General features: G+C 37.3%; 1 protein-coding gene across 4 annotated transcripts in view; it reads right to left on the bottom strand.

Moving 5' to 3' along the window:
- AKAP6 (A-kinase anchoring protein 6) overlaps positions 1–26,440 on the bottom strand; it is a 500,428-nt gene that overhangs the window by 54,659 nt on the left and 419,329 nt on the right. For all 4 annotated transcript variants that reach the window (XM_030813201.1, XM_030813191.1, XM_030813206.1 and 1 more), the window contains one exon: positions 4,453–4,668. In XM_030813201.1, coding sequence (XP_030669061.1) covers positions 4,453–4,668 — 216 coding nt within the window. The remainder of the gene's footprint in view (positions 1–4,452; positions 4,669–26,440) is intronic.

Raw genomic sequence — 26,440 nt, 5'->3', positions numbered from 1 at the left:
TTGATTTAAGCAGCCTATTACCACTTAAAGAGATTTAAATAATACAAAAAAAATTTCATAGTAACCCACATAGTTACTATTTTCAGTCTTCTTCATTCCCTTGTGCCTATCCAGGTTTCCATCTGATACAATTTTCCATTTGGTTGAAGGATGGCCTTTAACATTTCCTGTGGTACAAGTCAATGGGTAATGAATATTTTCAGGTTTTAATGAATGAAAACTATTTTATCTTCATTTTTGAATGACATTTTCTCTGTATATATAATTCTAGATTATTTTATTCCACTATCTTTTTATTTTTATTTTTCTGAGACAGGGTCTGACTGTCATCCAGGCTAGAGTGCAGTGGCACAAACACAGCTCACTGCAGCCACAACCTCCCAGGCTCAAGTGATCCTCCTGCCTCAGCCTCCCAAGTAGCTGGGACTGCAAGCATGTGTCTTCATACCTGCCTAATTTTTGTATTGTTTTGTAGAAATGAGGTCTCGCTATGTTGCCTAGGTTGGTCTTGAACTCCTGGCCTCAGGCAGTCCTCCCACCTCAGCCTACCAAAGTGCTGGAATTACATATGTGAGCAACAGCACCCAGCTTCCACCTTCCTTTTATTATGGAATTCTAATTCTAATCTTCAACTAGGCTGCTTGAAGATACCTCAGAGCTCACTGATGCTCTGTTTTTATTTTGTTTTGTCTTTTTTTCTTTCTGCTTCATTTTGCACAACTTTTATTGCTATGTTTTCAGGTTTACAAATTATTTCTTCTGTGATGTCTAATTGGCTGTTAATCTCATCTAGTGTATTTTTCATCTCAGTAATGATAGTTTTCCTTTTTATAATGTGATTTCAGGTAGATATTTTTAATGTCTCTACTTAACATGATCAATATTTTTTCCAGCTGCTTGAACATATGGAATGCGGGTATAATAACTTTAAATGTTTTTCTCTACCAATTCTATACTCTGTGACATTTCTGGATCAGTTTATATTGATTAATATTCTTATCCTCATCAGCTGACTATTCCTGCTTCTTTCCATTCCCGGTAGGTTTAGATTGGATGTCAGACACTATAAATTTTATAAATTTTATCTTGTTGTATGCTGGGTATTTGTATTCCTATAAATATTCTTGAGCTTTGTCCTGGGAGTATAGTTAAATTACTTTGAAACAGTTTGATCCTTTCAGGTCTTGCTTTTAAGTTTTTTTGGGCAAGACCAGAGCAGCATTTAGTCTAAGTTTGCCCCATTACTAAGGCAAAAACCTTTTCTTGGTACCCTGTCACATGCCTTGTGAATGATGAGGGTTTCTACTATGAGTGAGGGAAAAGGGAACTATTTCTAGCTCTGTGCAAGCTCCAGGGACTGTTCCCTCTAATCCTTTCGGTGGTTCCTTCTGCTGAGTACTTGAGAGCATCCCTCTGTATATCTCAGGTGTGCCTTGTCTGTGTAGCCCTTTCCTCTTTGGCATTCTGCCCTGTAGCAATATTAGCCACTTTAGCCTCTTTAGACTCCACTTAGAGACTGACAGTCTCCTTGAGTTTAGGAAACAGGTCTGAGAGTCTGGGGAGGCCTTATTAAGCAAGAAAGATTAAAGATCATCTTCTTGGTGTCCTTATAGAAACATAACAGTCAGCTACTTTGTGAAAAAACGTAAAAATTTAGAATATAGATACAGTAACTCCAAATCAAATGCCAGAATGAAACAAAATTTATTAAATGAACAGATGTACTCATTCATTCAGCAAATACTTATTTGTAGACCTACTATGTGCAAGTATTTCCCAGACCCTGGAGGATATAGCAGTGTATTCGTCTGTTTTCACACTGCTGATAAAGACATACTCAAGACTGAGTAATTTATAAAGAAAAAGAGGTTTAATGAACTCACAGTTCCATGTGGCTGGGGAGGCCTCACAATCATGGTGGAAGGCAAAAGGCACATCTTACATGGCAGCAGACAAGAGAGAATGAGAACCAAGTGAAAGGGGTTTCCCCTTCTAAAACCATCAGATCTAGTGAGACTTATTCACTACCATGAGAACAGTATGGGAGAAACCACCCCCATGATTCAGTTATCTCCCACTCGGTCCCCCCATAACATCTAGGAATTATGGGAGCTACAATTCAAGAGGAGATTTGGTGGGGGACACAGACAAACCATATCAAGAAGTGAAAGTCCCAATGCACAAGCAAGGATGAAATGGGAACGGGGACATATGATAACTGAAGAGCCAACTTAGAGGATTCTGATTCTCTGCAAAGGCAGCCTCCCACATTGGCAACTTCAAAGCAACTTGGACTCTTCACTCAACCAACAGAGAAAAGAAGCAGAGAAATATCTCCCACTGAATGATGTACCCTGCGCTCACAGTATTTGTTGGCATTAGACCACTCCCTTCATTCCTTTTCTGACAGTGATTTTCAACTTTTTCAGCACAAAGGACCTTATTTGCTACCTCCATTTTTCCAGTCTACACATTCAGCAGTCACCTTAAACAAAAGGAAATACCTTTCTCTGTTTGGAATTTGTATCTACCTGTATGTAGCAGCTTGAACCTCTAAGAAGCAGCCAGGGTTTCCTCAAAGCTAAAGCTTGCCTTTACCATAGAAGTAGGATAAAAGGCTGAGGGCAGTGGCTTACACCTGCAACCCCAGCACATTGGGAGGCCAAGGTGGGAATATTGCCAAGAATTTGAGATCATCCTGGGCAACATAGTGAGACCATGTCTCTACAAAAAGTAAAATAAAAATTAGGCAGGCATGCTGGCACATGCCTGTAGTCCCAGCTACTTGAGAGGTTGAGGTGGGTGGATCACTTGAGCCCAGGAGTTTGAGGCTGCAGTGAGCTATGATCAGGCCACTGTACCCCAGTCTGGGAGACAGAGAAAGACTCCATCCTTGAAAAAAAAAAAAAGGATAAAAATGTCTACATCTAGTCTGCAGAGAACTGCTCTAGAACCCCTGATCATACGATTTCAAATAAATCCTCAAAGAAACACAACTTTGTCTCCTCCAAAGCAGTCTAAATGCTTCAAAAATTTCACAACTTTGCCTGCTGCAGTTGATTTTTGCATATATCTTATGGCCACTACCAAGATTACAGGCTTAAAAGTATAGAGAGTAATAATAATAATCTCATCTGCCCTTCCAAACACTCTCAAAACAAACAAAAAACATGCTAGCTAAACAGCTTTACAAAAAACATTTCAAGAAAAGACATCTAATTATGTTGACTCTGATTACTAGTAATAACTTGGAGGTCTTAAGAAATTTAACAACTTCAGCTTAAAACAATTAAACAGAACTACTGAGGATAAAATCACCCCCTAGACTCAATATATCTACAGATGCAAAAAGAATTAGATGGCTTGCTGATTCATTGTCCCTTCTGTTCCCAGTCCCAAGTGCCTAACACGTCAGAAAGCAGATATTAAGGCTTTGTTAAAATCAGAATTCATAGGAGGAAAGAATTTTTCAGTGGCACTATTATTACATTTGATTTTTCAATTTTGGATTCTGAACTTTCCAAAGTTATAGAACTGAAAAATATAAACGTATAAGGAAAACTTTCCATTCTATGTATGTATGTATGTATGTATATATGTATGTATCCATTTATATAAGTCAAACATGGGAGTTGGGCCTTCAACTAATAGACATTGACCTCAAGGTCATTTGGAGTATGTAATCTTTTTATTGATAAATTCTTTCCTAAAGGATGTGAAGGCTCTCTGGACAAATATGCATTGTATATTACAATGAAACAACTTCTAGTTATATCTATTTCCTTCATCTAGCAACAGCTTAAACCTGTACTCAATTTGGAAAATCCTTAAAAGGAATCTCTACACACCACCTTGAGCACTGCATTAAAACTCTAAGAGGAAACTTGCCAATTCTCAGCAATGTAACCATCAGAAGAAGCTCTAAGGAGGAACACTAGGGGATTAGTGTACAAATAGATGATGTTAACTCATGTCATGTCAGGGAAAGGTAAACAATGTACTTTATTTCGTTGCATTTACCTGCAGAGCATACACATTGCTCCATATGCTCTGACAGTACTAAGCTACTTTCTAGCAAAATATTCATGGATTATTGTATGATTAATGAATATTGTTAGTGAAGGAATGATTGAAAGAATTAATGGCTTAGGTTGGTAAGGTTAAGCAAAATCTCCATGTGATTTTTTTCAAAAAGACAATGAGATACACTAAAGGCATTTTAGTAAGGCAAATAAATGTCAGTGTTATGACAAATGGGGTTTCATTTAGTGGACAGCTAGCTCGTAGTAAAACTACGAGCTTTAGTTAGTTAAAACCACTTGTAAGATGGCAAAACCACTTTAAGTTAGTCAGTAAAACCATTTATAAGATGAACACAGTTTCCAAGCCTGAAAGAATTATTTTTTGTCTGAGAAAATGACAGACCATTACGCTTAAAAAAACATTACTCACAGATTCCTTTCCCATCTTCTTTTGTAGACGTGTTTGCCACTGGACGGCTTGCATGACAATGGCTTCCCACCTTCTTTCAAGATTTACAATGATCAGCTGCATGGGCTGGTGGTCTGCATTCAGATTGCAAGTCTCCCGGTCATCCAAAAGATGCTGGCATAGTCGCAAAATGGAGGCAACTCCTCGACGTCGTTGCTTGATTTCACGACAGAGGGACTGCAACATAGAGAGAAACCAATCTATGAGTGTTTATAGGGCAGAGTTCCCTAAAACATGAAGCACCTTCTTCCATCATAATTTCAAATTATAGTGATACACTCAGCTACCAACAATAGGACAAGAAGAAGAGCTCTGATGTCTCTTTTAGAATGGAGGCCTCCTACAGAAGTCCAATATGCTAAAGAATTTAGCTGCATCCCATTCCTCCACACTTTTTCACGGATTTGTCCCTCTGAAATGTAGGGTCCTCCCTTGACACCTGGGTAATTAACAATTTCTAGCCTAATGAAATAAATCATTTAGGTCAGATGAATGCCAAACAGATTGACAAGCTTTGACATAAGGTCAAAGGAAACACAAAAGATAGAAAAATCCTCCGAAAAGAAATAGAATTTTTCCAAATTTACTCCTACATTCTTTGGAGGCAAAAAGTTCAGTTTTCTACTGGCTGAGAACAAGTTAAACAAGATTGCAAAGAATTTTTATATATAAAATCTATTATCTGAAAAAAAAAAAGATAAGCAATATTCCTCCTCCGAAGCTTGATTAACAAAGCAATAATGTTCTGAAAGCGAAAATTAAGATACTGGATTATTACTGCACTATTTGTTGGTTGCTGTGTTTCTTTTAATAGACATTCATACTATTTAAGAAGGACATGCAGGCACCAAAATAGCGTTTTGCCCCTAGAAGCATTTGTATTGCTGCAGTGACCCTAAACTGAATGATTCAAGCAAAATAGTGGGTACACATGTCTAAAAATATTATATCCTTTCTTTGCCTATGGATAGTGTGTAAGTGATATTCTAATTCGGAGCCTTCAGGAGAAATGATGATTATATCCACAAACATCACTGAATTACTAATCTCCTTCTACTGCTACAATTGGACTGTTCTGACAGTTAACAGATTGCTTATTAATCAACAAGGGTAAACAAGACAGTGCAATTTCATTTAGTGTGAGCGTTTTAATGCCTGAAAGTATTTGTGCTTAAAATGTTAATCTAGATAAGGCTTCATTAGAAGAAATCTTAAAATGATTAAGTGTGGTGTGCTGAAATGTGCATAGAGTGGGGGTATTAGATCAGCAGGTGGACATTTCATACAGATGTCCCACTTATTGATATAATGCATGCTAGAACCATTTAAATGACCCTAACTCAGTAATGGCTGGAATTCTATTATTTCTGTAATGAGAGAACTCTGTACCTTTAATATTTCTGAATTTTAAATAAGGTGAATGACAAATTCCCAAACCTCTATTTATGGCAAAATATGACTAGAAATTTTATTATTCAATTTATACCAGCGCAGCAGTTTCAGTTATGTTTCTTGAACTTATCCTTATTTATTTTCCTAGAGTTCATTACTATTTTCCTATATAAGTCCTGATATAACTACCATGTCTGACAAATTTCTTTACTGCTGCTATTAATTGGTTCAGTGCTGAATGAGGAGAAATCTGTAAGACATTCAAAGATAAAACCTAAGCCTACTAAGGCAACCAGCATTGTTACCATCTCTTCCTACAACCCTGTCAAATGTCTCCCCTCAACCCCACACGCATGTTCTCTTTCTCGCTCTCCCTGTCTCTTCTTACTCACACGCACAAACACACACACACATCCACACACACCCTTCAATTTATCTCTTGCTCTAGAATGACTGTTGGGCAAGTCAAACTATGAATGCCACCTAATACCTGCCAATTTGGGGCCCAATATTAAACACTTCAAGATAACATTATGGCCAAAAGAAATTGGCCCAAGTGAGTCCTATAAATTTTAGTATTAAGGATTTGGGGTTTTGTTTCTGTTTGGTTAACTTGTTATGCGCAAAGGCCTAGAAAAATCAAAAGAGATGTTTCTGTGCCATAGAACTGAATTTTGCAAAACTCTCTTTAAAATAAAGTTAACTAGCATAATAACTGTATTTCTTAAGCCAACAAAAAGTCCCAAAGTTCTTAGCCGAATGAAAATTTGCAATGGATGGCACTAAAGGTATGTGCAGAGTTAGCAGAGGCCACATCAGGCAACATTTGCAAAGCACCCCAAATAGACTTCATTCACCTTGTAGGCATTTTCAAAGTTCTGAAACAGGACATCTGAGGTTGCTAGGAGAAATTTTTCATAAAGATCATTGGCCATCAATTTTTTTGTAAGTATCTAGAATGTATCCAGCATTTAAGTATCTAGATGATCCCCACTCCTATCTTAATATGAATAATCAAGATGAGCACAGTGGTTTAAAAACTGAGAAGGCAATTACTGTTGACATTCAATGTCTGACTTTTGGATATTCACAATTCTGCAGGGGTTTTTTTTCTTTTTTTACTTTAAATGAACACAGGGCTTAGTCTACATTCTGAATTAAAAATTTATCCTACATGTGCACTTGGGAAATAATGCTACTTTTAAAAAGGAGGGGAAAATTGGAAATTTTACATGGCCAACATATTTTTCAGTACTTTTTTATACCTAGAAGATATAATTAATAAAATAACATTTTTCTACATAAATGGGCTTCCATGACAGCCATTAAAATATACATATGCATTTATAATCACAAATGCATAATAAAATCAGTGGATTTGCAGGCAATGTTTCTTAGAATCAGTAGTTTATATTATTTCCATAATAAAATATGCATAGATAGAAACAATTATTATAAGTATCTTTGGCTTCATTTCAGAGAAAATGTGCTTTGAAACAGAAACTCAAGTAAAGCACAGAAATAAGACGAACACATCCCTACCTCCCTGATCTTCTCAAATGTGTACTGCACTTTCCATATGCTAGGCACCGTTTCAGGAATGAAGGCTTCAAAAGGGAGCAAGTTCCCTTTTTCCCTCAAGGTGCTGAGAGTCTACTGGAAGTAAACTACACAAATAAGTATAATATCAAATATACTTCAGAGAGGAAGGTGCTAACAGAAGTATGTGCAAGTTGCTATTGAAGAGTCAATGAAATATTCAGGGGAATGGTGTGAACCAGATGGACCAAGATGGGTGGTGGTTATATGGGTAGAAGGCCAAAAGGTATGTTAAAGTGGAAAACAAGTAAGTAGCCTCTGGCAGTGGGAGTGCCTGGTGTCTTGGGGAGAGAGAGTGAAGCAGCTGCAAAAGGAAGTAGGAAACAGAAAAGTTTGAAATGCTTTTCATTATTGCCATTTTTAAGCATTTTCCTTGATATCTAATGAGATCATGTCGGTTCCCACGCATAGTCATATCGCCTTCCCAGAAAACTATAAAGAAGAGGGAAACAAAATTTAAAAAGAAAGAAAAACACAACTATCAATACGCCTAAGAAAGGGATTCCCAGTGCTTTTATATTTACCTATAATTTGATAATCTTTAGGCAATTTCGTCTTGCAGGGTTAAATCTGTTAGAAAGGAGGTCATTATCTGTCTTTTTTCCCCCTTTATAATGATCTCCGATCCACATTATAAGGTAGTTACCAATAGGCTTAAGGCTTTTGTTTCACATTTGTAAACTGTCAATTTGATTTTCAATTTACCAGTGGCAATGTGCAGGGGTGTTTTTTGGCTTATTTGGTTTTATTCCTCTACTGACTTCCTCTGTCACTCTTTTCAACTGTTTAAACCAATCATATTATTGAGCAAATGTGCAATATTATTCTTCACATTGGCTTCAGTTTAACACCACTGAAGTTAAGACTTTCAATACTGGTATTTAGTCTTCATTATATATCAAATATGTGCATATATGCAAACATATTAGATAGATATTTACTTATATTTACTTGTATACACACACTTGACATTGAATGTCATATAGTTTATAAAAGGATATAAATAAGCTTATAATAAAAGAACAACTTTATTTACACCAAGAACTGTTACAGCAAATGAGATGTAAGAACCAGATCAGAAAAAAAGAGAGATGAGAAGGAAAATAATACTTTTAAAACACCAAAACTAAGTATATATTAAAAACAGAGAGAAACAAATTTAGCTGAGAAACTCCAAAGCAATTTGTCTCCAATATTTATTACATAATTTAACTTTATAGGTTGATTAAACATCATTAGGTAGGCCAATATGAACAAAGTGGTGGGACTTTAGCTGATCTGTTAAATAGAAAAACAAAACAAACAAACAAAAAAACCCATGAAGCAATTCCCACTTTTAGACTTCACCTTCTAAACTGATCAACCGTTTAACATCAGTTGAGTATGCCTTCTATGTGGCAAGCACAACAAAGAAGGTATAATCTGCATATATGATAATGTACCTGCCTTCAATCTAGTTGGAGAGAGAAGGGAAGTGTGAACAAACACAGGAGACTTCTAGTTTAAATATTATCAAGACGGGCCAGGCGCAGTGGCTCACATCTGTAATCCCAGTACTGTGGGAGGAGGAGGCAGGTGGATCACCTGAGGTCAGGAGTTCGAGACCAGCCTATCCAACACAGTGAAACCCCATCTCTATTAAAAATATAAAAATTAGCTGGGTGTGGTGGTCAGTGCCTGTAATCCCAGCTACTCAGGAGGCTGAGGCAGGAGAATCGCTTGAGCCCAGGAGGTGGAGGTTGAAGTGAGCCGAGATTGTGCCATTGCACTCCAGCCTGGGCTACAAGAGTGACACTCTGTCTCAAAAAAAAAAAAAAAAAAAAAATGTCAAGACAGCAGCTCCATCCCCTAGTTGTAAGAGTTTCCTAAGATTTTCCATGTGTTTTGCTGTCTCCTCTTTGTCTGCTACCTATGACCAAATTTTCTATAACAAGGGTCCTCAGAGTACGGTGCCCAGGCCAAGCAGTATCCACATCACCCAGAAATTTGTTAGAACTGCAAATTCTCTGATGCTACTATACATCTTCTGAATCAGGAATACTGGGGTAATGCCCTGAACCATGCTTTAACAAACAAGCCCTATAAGTGATTCCAATACATGCTAAAGTTTGAGAACACTAGTCTACAGGAAATAAAGAAACTTAGTTTTTAGGTAAGAGGATTAATCTAGCTGAGTAGACTTTTTAAAATATAAAAATATTAATAGAAATTTTACGTTCTAATTCTGGAATGAAACTGGTAGCCAAGAGCCTAGGGACCACAATTGTTGATGATCAACTACTTTCTTATTTTTATCAAATGACTGAAAAGAAATGAGTGAATCAATGAATAGATCTTTTCATCCAGTGATATCTTTATGTTACTAGTATTTTCTTGATGACCTCCAGAATTTCCAGTGCAATTACGTATTAGGTCATTTGGATCCAGTATTTGGTGATTTTACTCTTTTTTGTCGTTTTTATCAAATAAGTCATTTGCTAATTAATGACTCTAATACATATGGCATTGTGCTAAGCCAAAAAGAAACTCTGCTCCCAGAAAGTACACATAATAAAGCAAAACAATGATGATTACTTGGAAGGTACAAGGTATTCAGGTACAGATAACGTTAATGCCTGAAGCTATACTCTAATAAGAAATAGAGCAAGTGGGGAAAACAAGAGGCTATTCTGGTACCTCTATGCTTCTTTAGAAGACGCATTTGTCTGCCTGCTTTGGGATCATGGTTTTGCGGGGGAGGGTTGGCAAATGATAATTTTCATAGCAAATAAGCATTTATTGGGCATCATTTATGTGCCAAACTTTATACTTTTCATTACAGAATTAGCGTTGGTGGATAAGAGGCATGTAATAAAATGTACCTGTTCTTAAGAGCTGGTGGCAAAGAGAAGACACTGATTCCTCAAAGCGAGAGAAATAAATATGAGGCAAAGGTTTTCGGTAAGACCATCAGGTTGTAGTAGGTTCTAAATAAGGTAAGGGAGGTGAATGTGCTTTGAGAATAGTGAGACCATGACCCAAATGTAAGGTGTGATTGATATATATGCTAAACTATGGGCACTGAGTTTGAGAATTTAAAAGATCATTATTAACTGGAGTAGACAGATTAGGATTCGTGGGACTAGAAGCAGGCTGTGAAAGTTGCTGAAGGTAAGAAAGGTGGAGAGAAGAGAGGATAGGCATTACAGGTTGGGGAGCACACATTTTAAAAGGCCAAGAAGCCATAATTTTTGTAACATTTTAAAACAAGATGGAAGTTCAAGTGGGGTGTGGTAATAATCATTATTCAAGTATTGATCTATCCATCCAGATGTACTTACTGAGTGCCTTTTATTTGCCAAGCAGTGCTCTCAGTGGTGGGGATATAGCAGTGAGCAAGATACACAAAATGTCTACTTTCATAGAATTTACATTCACATTTGTATGCATGTGAGTGATGAGAGGCTGGAAACAAAACATGAAATATACAAGAAAATATCAGATAGTGCTAAAAGCTATCAAATAAAACAGGGTGATATGACAGAAAGTGGCTGGGGAGTTATTTTAGTTTGGGTTTTCAATAAAGCTTCTCTGAGAAGGTGTCTTCACATAATAACAAGTTCAATGTAGAAACAAAATATCACCTAGTGTTCTGATGCTGTAATAGTGTAGACAAGATAATGTTCATACAATCAAGACTAATTTATGCCATAAGAGACTTCTTTTACAGTTAATTATGGCATATTAAAGATTAAATATAGGATACCTTTCAATAACATAAGTGAAATTAAAAAGCTCTGGTATAATTAAGTCAGGAAAGAATAGTTTTTTCAACAAGTGGTGCTGAGACAACTGGATATCCACATGCAAAAGAATGAATTGAACCCTTATCCCACACCATCTACAAAACGAACACAAAATGGATCATACTCTTAAATGTAAGAGCTAACACTATAAAAATCTTAGAAGAAAATATAGAGGTAAATATTCATCATGTTGGGTTAGACAATGGTTTTGTAGATATTACATCAAAAGTAGAAACAGCTTTTGACTTCATAGGCGATGGCTTCTGATTTATGACACAAAAATATAAGCAACTTTTGGGCTTCATCAAAATGTAAAGCTTTTGCACTTCAGATGATACCATAGAAAAGTGAAAAGAAAAACCACAGAATGGGAGAAAATATCAAGACCAGTAACTCAATTTTTTAAATGGACAAAGTATTTGAATAGACATTTCTGCAAACACATACAAATGGCAAAAATATATGAAAAAAGGCTCAACATAATCAGTCATCAGAAAAATGCAAATGTAAGCCATGATTAGCTATTACTTCACCTGGTAGTAGGATGGCTAAAAAGGAAATAACAAGTGTTAACAAGGATGTGGAGAAATTGGAAACCTCATCCATTAGTGGGATTGCAAAATGGTGCAGCCACATGAAAAAACAGTATGACATTTCCTCAAAAAGTTAAACATAGAATTACTATATGATCCAGCAATTTCCTTTTGAATATATACTGAAGAGAACTGAAAACATATGACCACATAAAAACCTACACACAAATATTCATAACAGCATTATTCATAAAGCCATAAAGTGGAAACGTGTCAAACACCCATCAACTGTGAGTGGATTAAAAAAATGCAGTAAATACATATAATGTAATATTATTGGGCATTTAAAAATGAAGTACTTATACATATCATAACATGGATGAACCTTGAGAACATCATATTAAGTGAAAGAAGACAGATACAAAAGGTCACATATTTTATGATTCCTTTTATATGAAATGTCCAGAATAGGGAAATGCATAGAAACAGAAAGTGGAATAGTGGTTGCCATGGCCTCCAGTGAGGGGGAAAAAGTGAGCTAATGGGTAAGGGGTTTCTTTTAAGAGTGGTGAAAACATTCTGAAATAAGATTTTCTGGTATGTAAATTATATCTCAATGAAAATATTATTTTAAGAAAACCTCTTGGTAAGGCCAGAAATATATTATCAACCACATAAACGATTATACAATCAGAGAATTTACCATTCTGCTAGGGTATGTCATACAACAGATGCTAATGATATAACTAATACCACACAATCACTATGGTTCTGCAACCATGGGTGGATGCAAGGATTAATTTACCAATGCAAACTTGTAGGTTTTTTTTTTTTTTTAAAGTTATGGCTATAAAATGTCCTCGGATAGAGTCATTACTACACTATACATACATTCTGCCATATACATCTATGCATTTCTGCCAACAGATCAGACATTCTGCTGTATGATAAAAATAACGCAGTGTGATTTTTAATATAGCTGTTCTACTCCTAGAAATAGCATAAAGCATAAACAGAAAAGTAAACATAGAAGACTATGAATCTGAAAGAGGAGTTAAAGCAAATGTGGGAAATGAAGAATGTTAACTAAATCTAATTATTGCAGTGATGAATTTCATATATAATCATATACATCTTATGAAACTGTAATCTACTGTGGTGTTAGTATCAGTACAAAAATGAGAGAACTGACATATCAGATGTACTTCTGTGCTTTACCAAAGATCATTCTGAGTTCACTATATGCACTGAACCAATACAAAATAAAAATAATGTTATATTCTCTTCAAATATTTCATCAAGATTCACTTGAAGCCGGGTGCAGTGGCTCACACCTGTAATCCCAGCACATTGGGAGGCTGAGGCAGGCAGATCACGAGGTCAGGAGTTCGAGACCAGCCTGACCAACATGGTGAAACCCCGTCTCTACCATAAATACAAAAATTAGCTGGGTGTGGTGGCATGTGCCTGTAATCCCAGATACTCAGGAGGCTGAGGCAGGAGAATTGCTTGAACCTTGGAGGCAGAGGTTGCGGTGAGCCGAGATCACACCACTGCATTCCAGCCCTGGCGACAGAGAGAGATTCTATCCCAAAAAAAAAAAAAAAAAGATTCACTTGAATACAAAATAATAGCCTATAATCATTGGGACTTACCAATTGCTAGAGCACTATTTTTAATAATATTTTCTTAGTTATTTTCACTAATCTCCAATAGTAATGACCAACATTTTTTGTATATTTAATGTGTGCCACACATTTTAAAAGGTACTTTATATGTATTGAATCATTTAATCCTCACAGCAACACTACGATGTGTGTGTGTGTGTGTGTGTGTGTGTGTGTGTTATTGTCATCTACCTATTTGACAAACGAGGAAATGGAGACACAGAGAGGTTAAGTAGCTGACCATAGGTACACAGCTAATAAGCAGCAAAGGCAGGATTTTAACCCAGGCAGCCTGAATCCAAAGCTGATCCACAAAAACAATATGCTACATTGCTTTTCATAAGAAAGCTGAAGAAGCTTGTAGGATTTCTACGTTTTCAGACAACCTTGTCCCTGACTTCTAACCGGAAGTGGCCATAGCCATAAAGTGATTGTTAAGACAGCCAACAACCTCTTTCTGCAAAGGGAAGGAGATTGAACCTTTTTAGAGGTCCTATCTTCATAGGCCTGCAAATACGTAACAGTTAGTAATCTACACAAAATTTAAGCTCAGGGTGGTTATAATAACAGGGATGGAAAAAATACTGATTCATTCATTGAACAAATATTTATGGAACACTTTTCATAACGGACAGTGTTGTAAGTACTTCAGATATTTCAGTGAACAAAACAGACAAAACCTTTTCTCAAAGACCTCATATTCTTCGGGACAGTGGGAGTAATCTCTTTCCTGAGAAAGATGTAAATTATATAAATAATAAAGAAGAGATTAAAAAGGTAGGAAACATTCATTTAGGCAAGTGATTATCAACATTTCCAGCAAGGAAATGGGTCAGAAGCTCTTTTGGTCCTGATAGCTCTATTCTCTAGCCAATTATGTGTTTAACTATACCTTGTATATAAATGTTGCAAATAAGAATTTGTATCTTGGAATTGTAAGAAGTAATTCTTCAAAATAGGAAAACATTAAAATACCTCAAATGAAGTATGAATAATGACGTGCATATTTTAAAGAAAATATAGGCAAATGACATCTGGGTGTTTTAACTGATTACAAACTTAAAAGACAACATCAGCCAATATAGAGATTCAGCTCAGTTGCAAACCCTGGAACTTAATCTATATTGAAGCTAAATATTCTATAAGCATGCAGTGAAGTGCAAAAAATAGCAATTGAAAAATGACATGATTAAATGGCACGACATGCAATCATTTGCTCTCAATTATATCAATGTATCTTCTTCATTTCTAGGAGTCAGGCAGAAATATTGTTTTTTAAATGCCTCTATTAAATTGGTCACCAATAATAAAATAGATGAGAGTCCTAATAAGCTCATTTACATAACATACATCATATACTACGAAACTATTCTCTCCAAATAGTTTTGCTCATAGATTTGTCTCCTGGTTGTCATGAGTCTTTGCCAAATTAGCAGATTTTAAAAGCATAACACTGTCTTCAGGACCATTTGTAGAAAAACGTTTATGAAACTTTTCTAGTTAACCCTTGGCAGGATCCTTATTGCTAATTATGGAAAAGGTATTGATATAATATCTTGGCTGTCACATTTTATTATGGTGATGGTAGAAGCAGAATCTAAGTCTGACATTTTGGAAATATCATCTAATTGCAAGTCAGAAACAGAGAATGACAGTTTTAAGTAGATTATAACTTCTTTCAAAATAGCAAACTGGTTTATTTAATGTAAAATCTAGATTTTAAAAATAGCATTAAAGCTTCCTGAGTTGGTTCACCAAGCACATTTCTATTGGCTCTTGAAGAGGAGCTGGGTAGTGTGCCAAAATAGTTTCGACATTGTACATGATATTGTAAGTCTAGATTCCAACACTAAATTATTTCTTATAACCATTTAAAATAAAAATATTTTCAGTAAATCTTTTCATTTTTAAGACAAATTATCTCCCCTCTGTTTGTTTACCTAGCCCACAAATAAGTGAGGTCTAAAGTTACTGCAATCACCTTTACCTCCATGGCCTTATTGACCTGACCTTTTGACCTAAAGATCTTAATTTTTCTTGCCATCTGGTATACTCACCAATCAAGTTGAATCATTAAGGGCAACCAGGATTATTAATTAATACTGTAAATTCTTGAAGATCCTTGGATGAACAGAGGCATCAAGGGAAAAGAATCATTCTTTTACAAACATTCACAATTATGTTTTAATAGTTTGTATTTTTTTCTGTTGAAAATAATACGTATTAATTTTACTTGGAAAGGAGCATTTCTAATCCTCTTGGCTTTTGTTTAGCTGAGGGCCAAAATATAATAACCATTCTAAAAATGTAGACCCTCAGTGAGTTATCCCACGAATGCTGTGGTTATCTCTGTGTGGCATTCTTTAATTTCTTTGTTACTTTCCCTCAACTAAGTTACATACTTTAAATATGTTTGTTTTTAAGAGTCAAGTTCAGTGGCCATGTGTTTAGTTCATATTCACATGTAATTAATAATATGTTATATAGTTCCTTTTCTAAAGTAAAAACACCATTAGAATTCCAGACATATAAAACAATATGAAGATTAAGTTACTCTAAAGAAAACTGTAATAGCTTACAGATTGCTTGTATCACCACTAAAATGCTGGTATCTATTACAGAGTCTCCCTGGAATAAAGTATGCAATTTTAGCAATAATCTGTTAAAAACATGTCCATTATTGTTAAAATGCTCAACTAGACTGCAATTATAGAAAGGTAACTTTTAGTAGTAAGGGGAAAAGGGTGCTGGATATAAACACAACTTAGCCATTATACTACAAAATACTTTTATTTAAAACCCCACAATCACACTTTTCCTAAGCAGATAGGCATTAATTGCCATTTATTTTCATATTATTATATTTTGAAATCTATTTACAACACCCACTGTGCTTTTTATCTTTTATTGATTCCGTGGGAATTATTTCAAAGTAATTCTGGGGAATGGATGAAGGCGTTTTTCTTCTCTAGATTATTTGTTGATTCTAGCTACCTGAAATCATCTTTGCTTTTAATAGATCTTGGGTATTCACTGGCCAGGTCAAAGGATAACCAGGACAGTCTTGAAGAAAGGAAGGAAATGATTCAGTATGACACGGTATGGTGCCATACACCCAGTCAGTAAACTCTATGAGAAAGAATCATAATAAAAGGCCACAAAAGGGTATGACATAGCATTAAGAAAGAAAGCAAGAGAACACAGGAGCTAGGATGACGACCCAGGAGAAATTCCTAGGGATGATGTAGAATACACAGGCAACCTGACTCATGGGAGAGGACAGATTATTTACTAATTACTTTCACGACTTGTTCAACGCTGCTGCATGGTATTTTTCTTGCTCTCACATCCATACATAGTTGGCTATTCTCCACCCCTCTCCTCTAGCAAGCCCTGTTTTTCCAGACTTATCTTTAGCTAATATATTCTTAATTTTCTAAGAAGCCACTCCTAGAAGTCATCACAAAGTTCAGAGTGTTACTTGAAGTATAAAAGCTAGGAAAAGGTATTTTAGGAAAGTTTTCCTATTATTCCAGAATGCTACAGAAGGGAAATAAATGGATTCAAGAACTCTAGGGACATAACAAGAATGCAGGAAGAGAGTCAAGCATGGGGAATAACACCTCTAAAAAGAAGGAAAATGATACTAGAGAGAAAAAGTCAACATTAGAAAAGACATACTGTTTATTCATTTACTCCTCTGTGACTCAGAAGAGGCAAAGGTATAGATGGCTTTATAAACTTCATATTTCTGTTTTTATTTTCATAGCATCTAAATAAATAGTACATTTTCCTATGAGTTTGGACCACTGGGAATTTGCTTCTTAGCTCTTTCCTTTCCATTTGTGGTGGAAGCTCAAGGCAACTTGACTCCTTTTCACCAGTTTTCAGTATTCCCAGATGTGTGGTAATACTCTCAGGGTCATTTAGAAGTTTAACCAATACATAACAGCAAAATACTCTTCAAATATTATATTAGGTAGTAGAGAGATATTGACTAAATATTAGTCAACTGGTAAATTGTTATAATGATTATTTAGCTTAAAGCAATATTACAGAACCCTGTGAAAAGGAAATATAAGAACTTCATTCATCAAACACTCTCATAGCTAAAACAGAGGGAAGATCTAGGATAATTTTTCAAGACCATTTTCTTGAATAAAGCTAATTTTCCTTTAGAGGAATAAATTTTATTTTCTTCTGGGAAAAGACACCACACCTCTCTCCTGCCTGCTCTCTCAAAAAAGATTGAATACATGGGAGGATAGTACTTTCATTTATGCTATCTAACGTTTTGGCAGCAAGACAGAACACAAGTCACTAATCATAAAGGTGTTTTAGTTGAACATCTGAGAAGCAATGTGGATTGAAAAACAAACCGCAACTTAGAGTTTTCTCCTAGTTTGATAATAACTACTTGTGCAATCTCAGGTAAAACATGTAACTTCTATGTGCCCTCCATACTCTTTCTCTAAAATGCATTGATCCTTTAGGCTCTAACATCTTCTGGGATCAAATATTATATAATCTTATTCTGAGACAGGATAAATGTCCTATGGTGATCTAAGATGGACTTTTAAAAAATAATTATAAAATAAAACTTTGAATATCTCTCAAATAAGATATAAGTTGGTTCTCATCTTCTCTGATTAACTTCTAGGGGTCACACAATATTAATTTCAATATGCCTTTATTGCTGGCTTTAACTGGCTAAGTGTGTTGTTGCAATAATTTGCATGAAACAACCTTGTTTGGTCTCAGATTCTGTTCATGTCTTGGTCATGTTCTAACACCTTCAAAGTCTAACTCCAGATAACATTATAGTGAGAACCACATGTGTAAGCAAAGCAAACAAGATTGAAAATATAACTTCCATTGTTGCTTTGATAAAGTTTTGAAATTTGTTGCACCAGTATTTTATTAGGAGTTAGAATGGCATGTGATATAGTTTGGATAGCTGTCCCTGCCCAAATCTCATGTTGAAGTGTAATCCCCACTGCTGGAGGTGGGGCCTGGTGGGAGGTGTTTGGGTCATGGGGAAAGATCCCTCACGATTTGGTGCTGTCCTCATGACAGTGAATTATTGCAAGATATGGTCATTTAAAAGTGTGTGGCACCTCCCCATCCCCCTTGCTTGCTCTTGCTTTTGCCTTGTGTTGTGCCTGCTCCCCCTTTGCCTTCCACTATGATTGTAACTTCCTGAGTCCTCCCTAGAAGCTGAGCAGATGACAGCACCATACTTCCTGTGAAGCCTGCAGAACTGTGAGCCAATTAAACCTCTTTTTTCTTTGTCTAAATTACCCAGTCTCAGGTATTTCTTTATAGCAATGCAAGAATGGCTTAATACAGCATGACTAAACAGACACTCATTGGCTCTCTTGCTGGTGGTCTTGGCTAATAGATAAGGAGTAAATGGGTCTTGAAACATCCTTCCATTTCCTAAAAGTCATTTCTCCCAATCATGACTAAAGAAAAATAAAGAAGGATATTTTGAGAAAAGGCAGAGGGAACGAGGGAAAAGAGGAACCTAGGTTACTGCCTAGTCTATGCTTCTCAAAAGAACATTCAACATCAGACCTTTCAATCTATTATTACACTTATCCTCACAATATTAAATTCAAAAAAGAAAGAAAAATATCCTTGAGAAAAAACAATGTGATATTCTAAATGTAGACGGTATAACTTGGGATTTAATCAGCCATTTAGAGCACCAGTAAAATTAAAAGAGATAAGTCAGGCTATTTTTTTTCCCAGATGGGAATAATGATTTATGTCTCCGCCCTCTCTGAGAGGTTTTGGGAGGATTAATGAGCTAATGTCTGTAAAGCTCTTTAAGCTCCTTGTATGGAGGTGCAACATAAACACAATGTGAAAAATGATAGCAAACTCTATGCTGAGTTGAGCTCCCAAAAGAAAAGCCCCTGGGAATGAGAAGCTGTTGCAAGTTGAGATGGTAAATCTCTGAGTTCCAATGCCAGAGGAGCCTTGGTTTGTTGTCATATGTGTTTTTAATTCTGTTTAAAATAGTACTTAGTAGTATTAATAAGCATTTCCATATTTCCTATTAATCGTAGTAGCCCCTGTGATCATCATTTTCTGTTCATTTGTTTTTTTGAGATGGAGTTTTGCTATTGTTGCCCAGGGTGGAGTACAATGGTGGGATCTCGGCTCATGGCAACCTTCGCCTCCCGGGTTCAAGTGATTCTCCTGCCTCAGCCTCCCAAGCAGCTGGGATTATAGGCATGTGCCACCACGCCTGGATAATTTTGTATTTTTAGTAGAGATGGGGTTTCTCCATGTTGGTCAGGCTGATCTCAAACTTCTGACCTCAGGTGATCCGCCCGCCTCGGCCTCCCAAAGTGCTGGGATTACAGGCGTGAGCCATCACACCCAGCCTCATTTTTTTGTTTCTATGCATCAAATTATATAGGTTTATTATCTATATTTTACAGAGTAAAAATTGGGATGTGAAAGTTACAAAGCCATCAAGGATAACCCACAAGAAACCAATGGTTCAACGTTATTGGACTATGGCCTGGATTGGTATTCCGATGTAGGCTGCCGTCTGGCTCTGATTGTGATCCTGGGTGAGTCATTTAATTTATAAGATATTTGGTTTTCTTCTCTTTGGAATAAGGAGGCTAAGTTAGCTAGATGAGCTCAGGTATCAATTGGTGAGAATATTCTACCATCTTCTAAGCACTTCTTGAGTATCTAGTGACTCCACGGCATTGTCTATAATACTATAAAGGGCATGCAAAACAAATAAAACTTCAAGATAGTTTCTAAAAGTTTATACTTTAGTCTGTTGACAAGATACACAGACTCATAAGTACACATATCTGAATAATATTCAAATAAGCACACAAAACAACACAGGAATTTCTTCAATCACTTATCTCTAGGCCTCCACACATGCGTATATTGTTCTGTTCCCTCCCCTCCACTTCAGATCTCATTTTAGAGTCACTTATTCCAGGAATTTCCTCACTTCTCTTCACGAAAAAACACCCAAGCCTCCCCAGGAATGTCTTGTGCACTTCCATAGCACACTACGTTAACTCCCATCCAACCACATGCCACATCCTACTCTACTTGCATGTTTCACTGTATCTCCCTTTAGCCTGTGTGTTCCTTGGAAGAGGACTATATATGGCTCACCACAGTATCCACCGTGCCCAGCACTTGACACAGATGTTTGCTGAAGAGAAGGGTGTTGAATAAATTAAAAATATTTCTACCTATACTCCCCAAATCATCTTGAACTAGTTCTCATTTCTAACTACTAGAAGCTCTCCATTCTTACATACATTCTATTACTTACAATGCTTTTCATTAAACATTCTCTTCCTTATTTAAAAGGGAGCCTGGGCTGATCCAACAGTTAGCATTCCAGGGACAGATGGACTTTTCATGGGAGTGAGGCTTTCTCAGAAGACCTCCTCCCTCTTCCCCACCCCTACCAACAAACCAGTTCAGAAATCCTATCATCTCTAACCTAGCCTCCTAGGAGGATGTCAGCAAGATGGCAAAATAGGACTTCCCAGTGTTCATCCCCTAAACAGACACATCAATTTGAACAACTATTCACACACAAACATACCTTCACAAGAGCTAAGGAAACCAGATGAGAGATTACAGCACTTGGGGGTAGCACAGAGACAAGAAAAGATGTATTGAAAAGGGTAGGAAGGACACTTTTACATTATAGCCGTCTCTCCTTCCCCAAGCCTGGGCAGCACAACATGGAAAGACACCCACCATTTGAGGCAAGGAGAATTGAGTACCTGACTTTATCTGGGACTCTAGGACCAGGCTAGCCCCTAAAACCCCAGGTACCACTCTGGCCTCTGCAGCCCCAGACTACAGCTTGGCACTCATGGACCCAGTCTCCAAGCCTTCCCCACTGTCAGGCTGGCACACGCACACCCCAGCTCCAGGTCAGCACGTGCAACTTCAGACACCAGGATGGCACCCGTGACTCTAGGCAGCAGGCTGGTATCCATGGCCCCAGTCTCTAGGCCAGCCCCTGCAGCATCACACTGCAATTGGCTCAAGGTCAAAACCCATCCCAGGAGACCCTAGCACCAGGGCAGCTACTGGGGAACCAGCCTTGGAGGCCTACTGCAGCATCAGGCTGGCCCCTGTGGCCTTAGGCTCTAAGCCAACTCCTGCAGAGATAGCCTCCAGGCCAGTATGCACAAACCCAGCCTCCAGGCCCTACCCTGCAGAGCAAGCCTTCAGGTTAGCATCGATAGCCCCAGGTACCAGGCTAGAACCCATGGGCTGAAGCCCATGATAGAGGCTCCAGACCAACGCCTCATGGACCCAGGCTCCAGGCCAGTCATTGTTGCCTTAGGCTCCAGTGTGCCCTAATATACTCCAGCACTGGGCTGACACCCACACACTCAGGCTCCAGGATTACCCCTGTGAGCCCAGGATCCAGGCTGACCCTAGCACAGCTCCAGAAGCCAGGTCCACCTCCATGACTCAGACTCCAGGCCTAGCCCCAACGACCCAAGCACTGGCCTATCCCAGTGTTAGGCCAGCCCCCACAGACTCAGGCTCAAGGCCCACAGAGTACCAGGTTGACACTAGAGAACCCAGGCTGTGCCCAGCTGCCACAGACACAAGCTTCAGGCCTGTCCTGGTAGATTCTAGCTCCAGGCTTATCCCAGTGGACCTAGCTCCAGGCATGATCCTATAGACCCAGGCTCAAGGCAAGTCCCTATGAATCCAGGTGCCATGCCCACCGACCTGCTGACCCAGGTAGCAGGCCAGCCTGGCCATGGACCCCACCAGATGTCACATTCAGAATATCTAGACCAATTGACTGGTGAAGAGTTTTCCCTGATGAAGTGAGTCTGTAAAGACTGGAATAGGTGGCTACTTCTTGAAATGTGCAGGCACAAATGCCTAGCCACAAGGATCACAAATAATCAGAGAAACATGACAGTATCAAACAAACAAAATAAAGCATGAGTTAGTGGCCCTAAATGTCTTCTTGGCAAATAATTAAAAATAATTGTCTTGGCTGGGCTCATGCCTGTAATCCCAGCACTTTGGGAGAATCACTCGAGCCCAGGAGTTTGAGACCAGCTGGGCAACATGGTGAAACCTTGTCTGTACAAAAAATTCAAAAAGTTGCTTGGTGTGGTGGTATTCACCTGTAGTCCCAGCTACTCAGGAGGCTAAGGTGGAGGGAACCCTTGAGCCCAAGAGGTCGAGGCTGCAGTGACCCAAGATCATGCTGCTACACTACAGCCTGTGAGAGAGATCCTGTCTCAAAAATTAATAATAATAATAATAATAATAATAATAATTGTCTTAAAGAATCTCAGTGGGCTAAAAGAGAACACAGATAAACAAATAACTAAACAAAACACACAACTAACAAAACTAACAACAAAATTAGACAACTAAACAAAATCTGGTAAGTAATACACAAACAAAACTACAGTTCAACAAAGAGAAACAATAAAAATGAACCAAAGAGAAATTGTGGAGCTAAATAACACAATGACTGAACCAAAAAATTCCATAAAGAGCTTCAACAGCAGACTCAAGAAGAAGAAAAAAAAACCAGAGAGCTTGAAAACATTGTTTGAGATTACCTAGTAAGTGGAACAAAAAGAAAAAAATAATGAAAATGAGTGAAGAAAGCCAACAGTACTTATTGAGCCCCACCAAGTGACCCAATGCATGCATATGAAAGTCTCAGAATAAGCAAAGCCAGAGAAGGGGGCAAAAAACTTATTTAAAGAAACAATGAGAGAAAATTTCCAAAATTTGAAGAGGGACATGAACATTCAGATCCAAGAATCTCAAAGAACCCCAAATCAATTAAATACAGATATCTTCACCAGGACAAATTATAATCAAATTCTCAAAAGTCAAAGACAAAGAGAGAATATCGAAAGCAGCATGAGAAAAGCAACTCATTATTACAAGGGTAGTTTTAACACTATCAGCAGATTTTTCAGCAGAAACTTTGCAGGGCAGGAAAGAGTGGGAAGACATATTCAAAGTGCTAAAGGAAAAGAAAGTATTCTTGTCAACCAAGAATACCATATTTGGCAATGATGTCCTTCAGAAATAAAGGAGAGATAAGGATTTTCCTAGAGAAACAAAAGTTGTGGAAGTTCATCACCACTAAACCTGCCTTACAAGAAATGCTAAAGGAAGTTCAAGTTGAAACAAAAGGATGCTAAAAACATGAAAACACATGAAAGTATAAAACTTAGTGTAAAGGTAAAGATAAAGTCAAATTCAGAATATTCCAATAAAGTGGTGGTGCATAAATCACTTGTAACTCTAGTATAAAAGGTAAAAGACAAAAGTAATAAAGATAATTATAGCTAAAATGTTTGGTAGGGAATACATTTTACATTACATATGTAAGATATGTGAATTGTGACATCAATAAAATGGGGGAGGAGAAGAAGTTAAAATGTAGTTTTTGTATGTGGTCACAGTTAAGCTGTTAACATCAGTTGCATACTCCATGCAAATGGTAACCAAAAGAGAGCAGGGTGGCTATACTTTTATCAGACAGAAACTTTCACAAGAGACAAAGATGGTCATTTTATAATGATAAAGGGGTAAATTCATCTAAAGGATATAACAATTATAAATATATATGCACCCAACACCAGAGCACCTTTATATCTAAAGCAAGTGTTGACAGAAATGAAGAGAGAAATAGCAATACAATTATAGTAGTGGCCTTCAATACCCTGCTTTCAATAATGGACAGATCAAAATTCCAATGACTTTTTTTTATAGAAATAGAAAAAGTAATTCTAAAATTTATGTAGAACTACAAAAGACCCTATATAGCCAAAATAATACTAAGCAAAAAGTAAAAAGCTGGAGAGATCACACTCCCTGATATCAAAATATACCACAAAGCTATAGTAATCAAAAGAGCATGGTACTCACAATAAAAACAAACACATGTAGTCCAATTGAACAGAAGAGAGAGCCCCAAAATAAATCCACACATTCATGATCAATTTATTTTCAACAAAGGTAGCAAGAACACGCCATGGGAAAATAACAGTCTCTTGAATAAATTGTTGGGAAAATTGAATATCCACATGCAAAAGAATGAAACTGGACCTTTATCTCACACCATATACAAGAATCAACTCAAAATGGATTAAAGACTTAAAAGTGCCGGGCGCGGTGGCTCACGCTTGTAATCCCAGCACTTTGGGAGGCCGAGGCGGGCGGATCATGAGGTCAGGAGATCGAGACCACGGTGAAACCCCGTCTCTACTAAAAATACAAAAAATTAGCCGGGCGTGGTGGCGGGCACCTGTAGTCCCAGCTACTCGGAGAGGCTGAGGCAGGAGAATGGTGTGAACCCGGGAGGCGGAGCTTGCAGTGAGCCGAGATTGCGCCACTGCACTCCAGCCTGGGTGACAGAGCAAGACTCCGTCTCAAAAAAAAAAAAAAAGACTTAAAAGTAAAACACAAAACCAAAATTGCTACAAACTTTTCCCCTAGAAAACATAGGGGAAAAGTTTCTTGACATTGGTCTGAACGAGTTTTGGGATATGACCTCAAAAACACAAGAAACAAAAACAGATTGATAGAATTACATCAAACTAAAAAGCTCTGCACAGAAAGGAAACAATCAACAGAGTGAAAAAACAACCTACTGAATGGAAGAAAATATTTACAAATCATACATCTGATAAGGGGTTAATATCCCAAATAGACAAGGAACTTAACCAAACAGCAAGAAAACAAATAATCAAAATAGGCAAAGTCCCTGAACAGATATTTCTCAACAGAAGACAGGTTTATGAAAAAAATGCTCAACATCACTAATCATCAGAGAAATACAAATTAAAGTCATAAGGAGATATCACCTCACACCTGTTAGAATGGCTATTATCAAAAAGACAAAAGATATCAAGTGTTAGCAAGGATATGGAGAAAAGGGAACCCTTGTACACTGTTGTTGGGAATGTAAATTAATATAAATATTATGGAAAACAATATGAAGTTTCCTAAAAAAATTAAAAGCAGAACTACCACACGAACTAGCAATACCACTTCTGGATATATATCCTAAGGAAGTAAAATCAGTATGTCAGAAAGATGTCTGCACTACCATTTTCATTGCATTATTCATAATAATCAAGATACGGAAAAAACCAAACCAATCAATGGATATAGAAAATGTGGGATAAACACATTCATACACATACACACACTCACACACACACACATTATGAAATGCTATTCAGTCTTAAAAAAGAAAGAAATCCTGTCGTTAGTGACAATATGGATGAACCTGGAAGACATTATATTAAGTGAAATAAGCCAGGCACAGAAAGACAAATACTGCATGATCTCATTTATATGTAAAATTTTAATAAATTGAACTCAGAGAAGAGATTAGAATGGCAGTTGCCAGAGACTGGGCTAGGGGATGGAGGGTGAAAGGGGTGAAGAGATTTTAGTCAAAGGGTGACAAAGTTTCAATTAGAAAGCAAGAAAAATGACAAGTATATGAGGTGATGGATATGCTAATTAGCATGATTTAATCATGTCACAACATATACATATATCAAAACATCACAATGTACACTGTAAATATGTTCAATTCTTACTTGTCTGTTATACCTTAATAAAGCTGGGAGGTGGGGGGTGGAAATCCAATCTCTTCTCTCTCACTATAATTGCTATAATTGTCCCATATCAAACCCTCAGGGCATATCACCTAAGTTACAGAATAGCAACCTCCTAATAGGACTTTCTCCTTCCAGGCTGGTTGAAACATGCTCTGCAAGACCTCCCTCCTGCTCTGAAACACTGAGGGCATCCCTGGTAAATTAACAAAGAGTAGGCTACTTGCTCTGCTTGCAGCCCCACTTGACATCAGACAGTTTACCCTATGCTTCAGTATCAATAAACAATTTGCTATTCCGCACATATGGTCTTTCTCATCCCTGAATTT

Source organism: Nomascus leucogenys, chromosome 1a (genome assembly GCF_006542625.1).
Source record: "Nomascus leucogenys isolate Asia chromosome 1a, Asia_NLE_v1, whole genome shotgun sequence".
NCBI lineage: Eukaryota > Metazoa > Chordata > Mammalia > Primates > Hylobatidae > Nomascus > Nomascus leucogenys.
The sequence above is the reverse complement of the archived record's forward strand: the minus strand, read 5'-3'. Positions and strand labels throughout refer to the sequence as shown.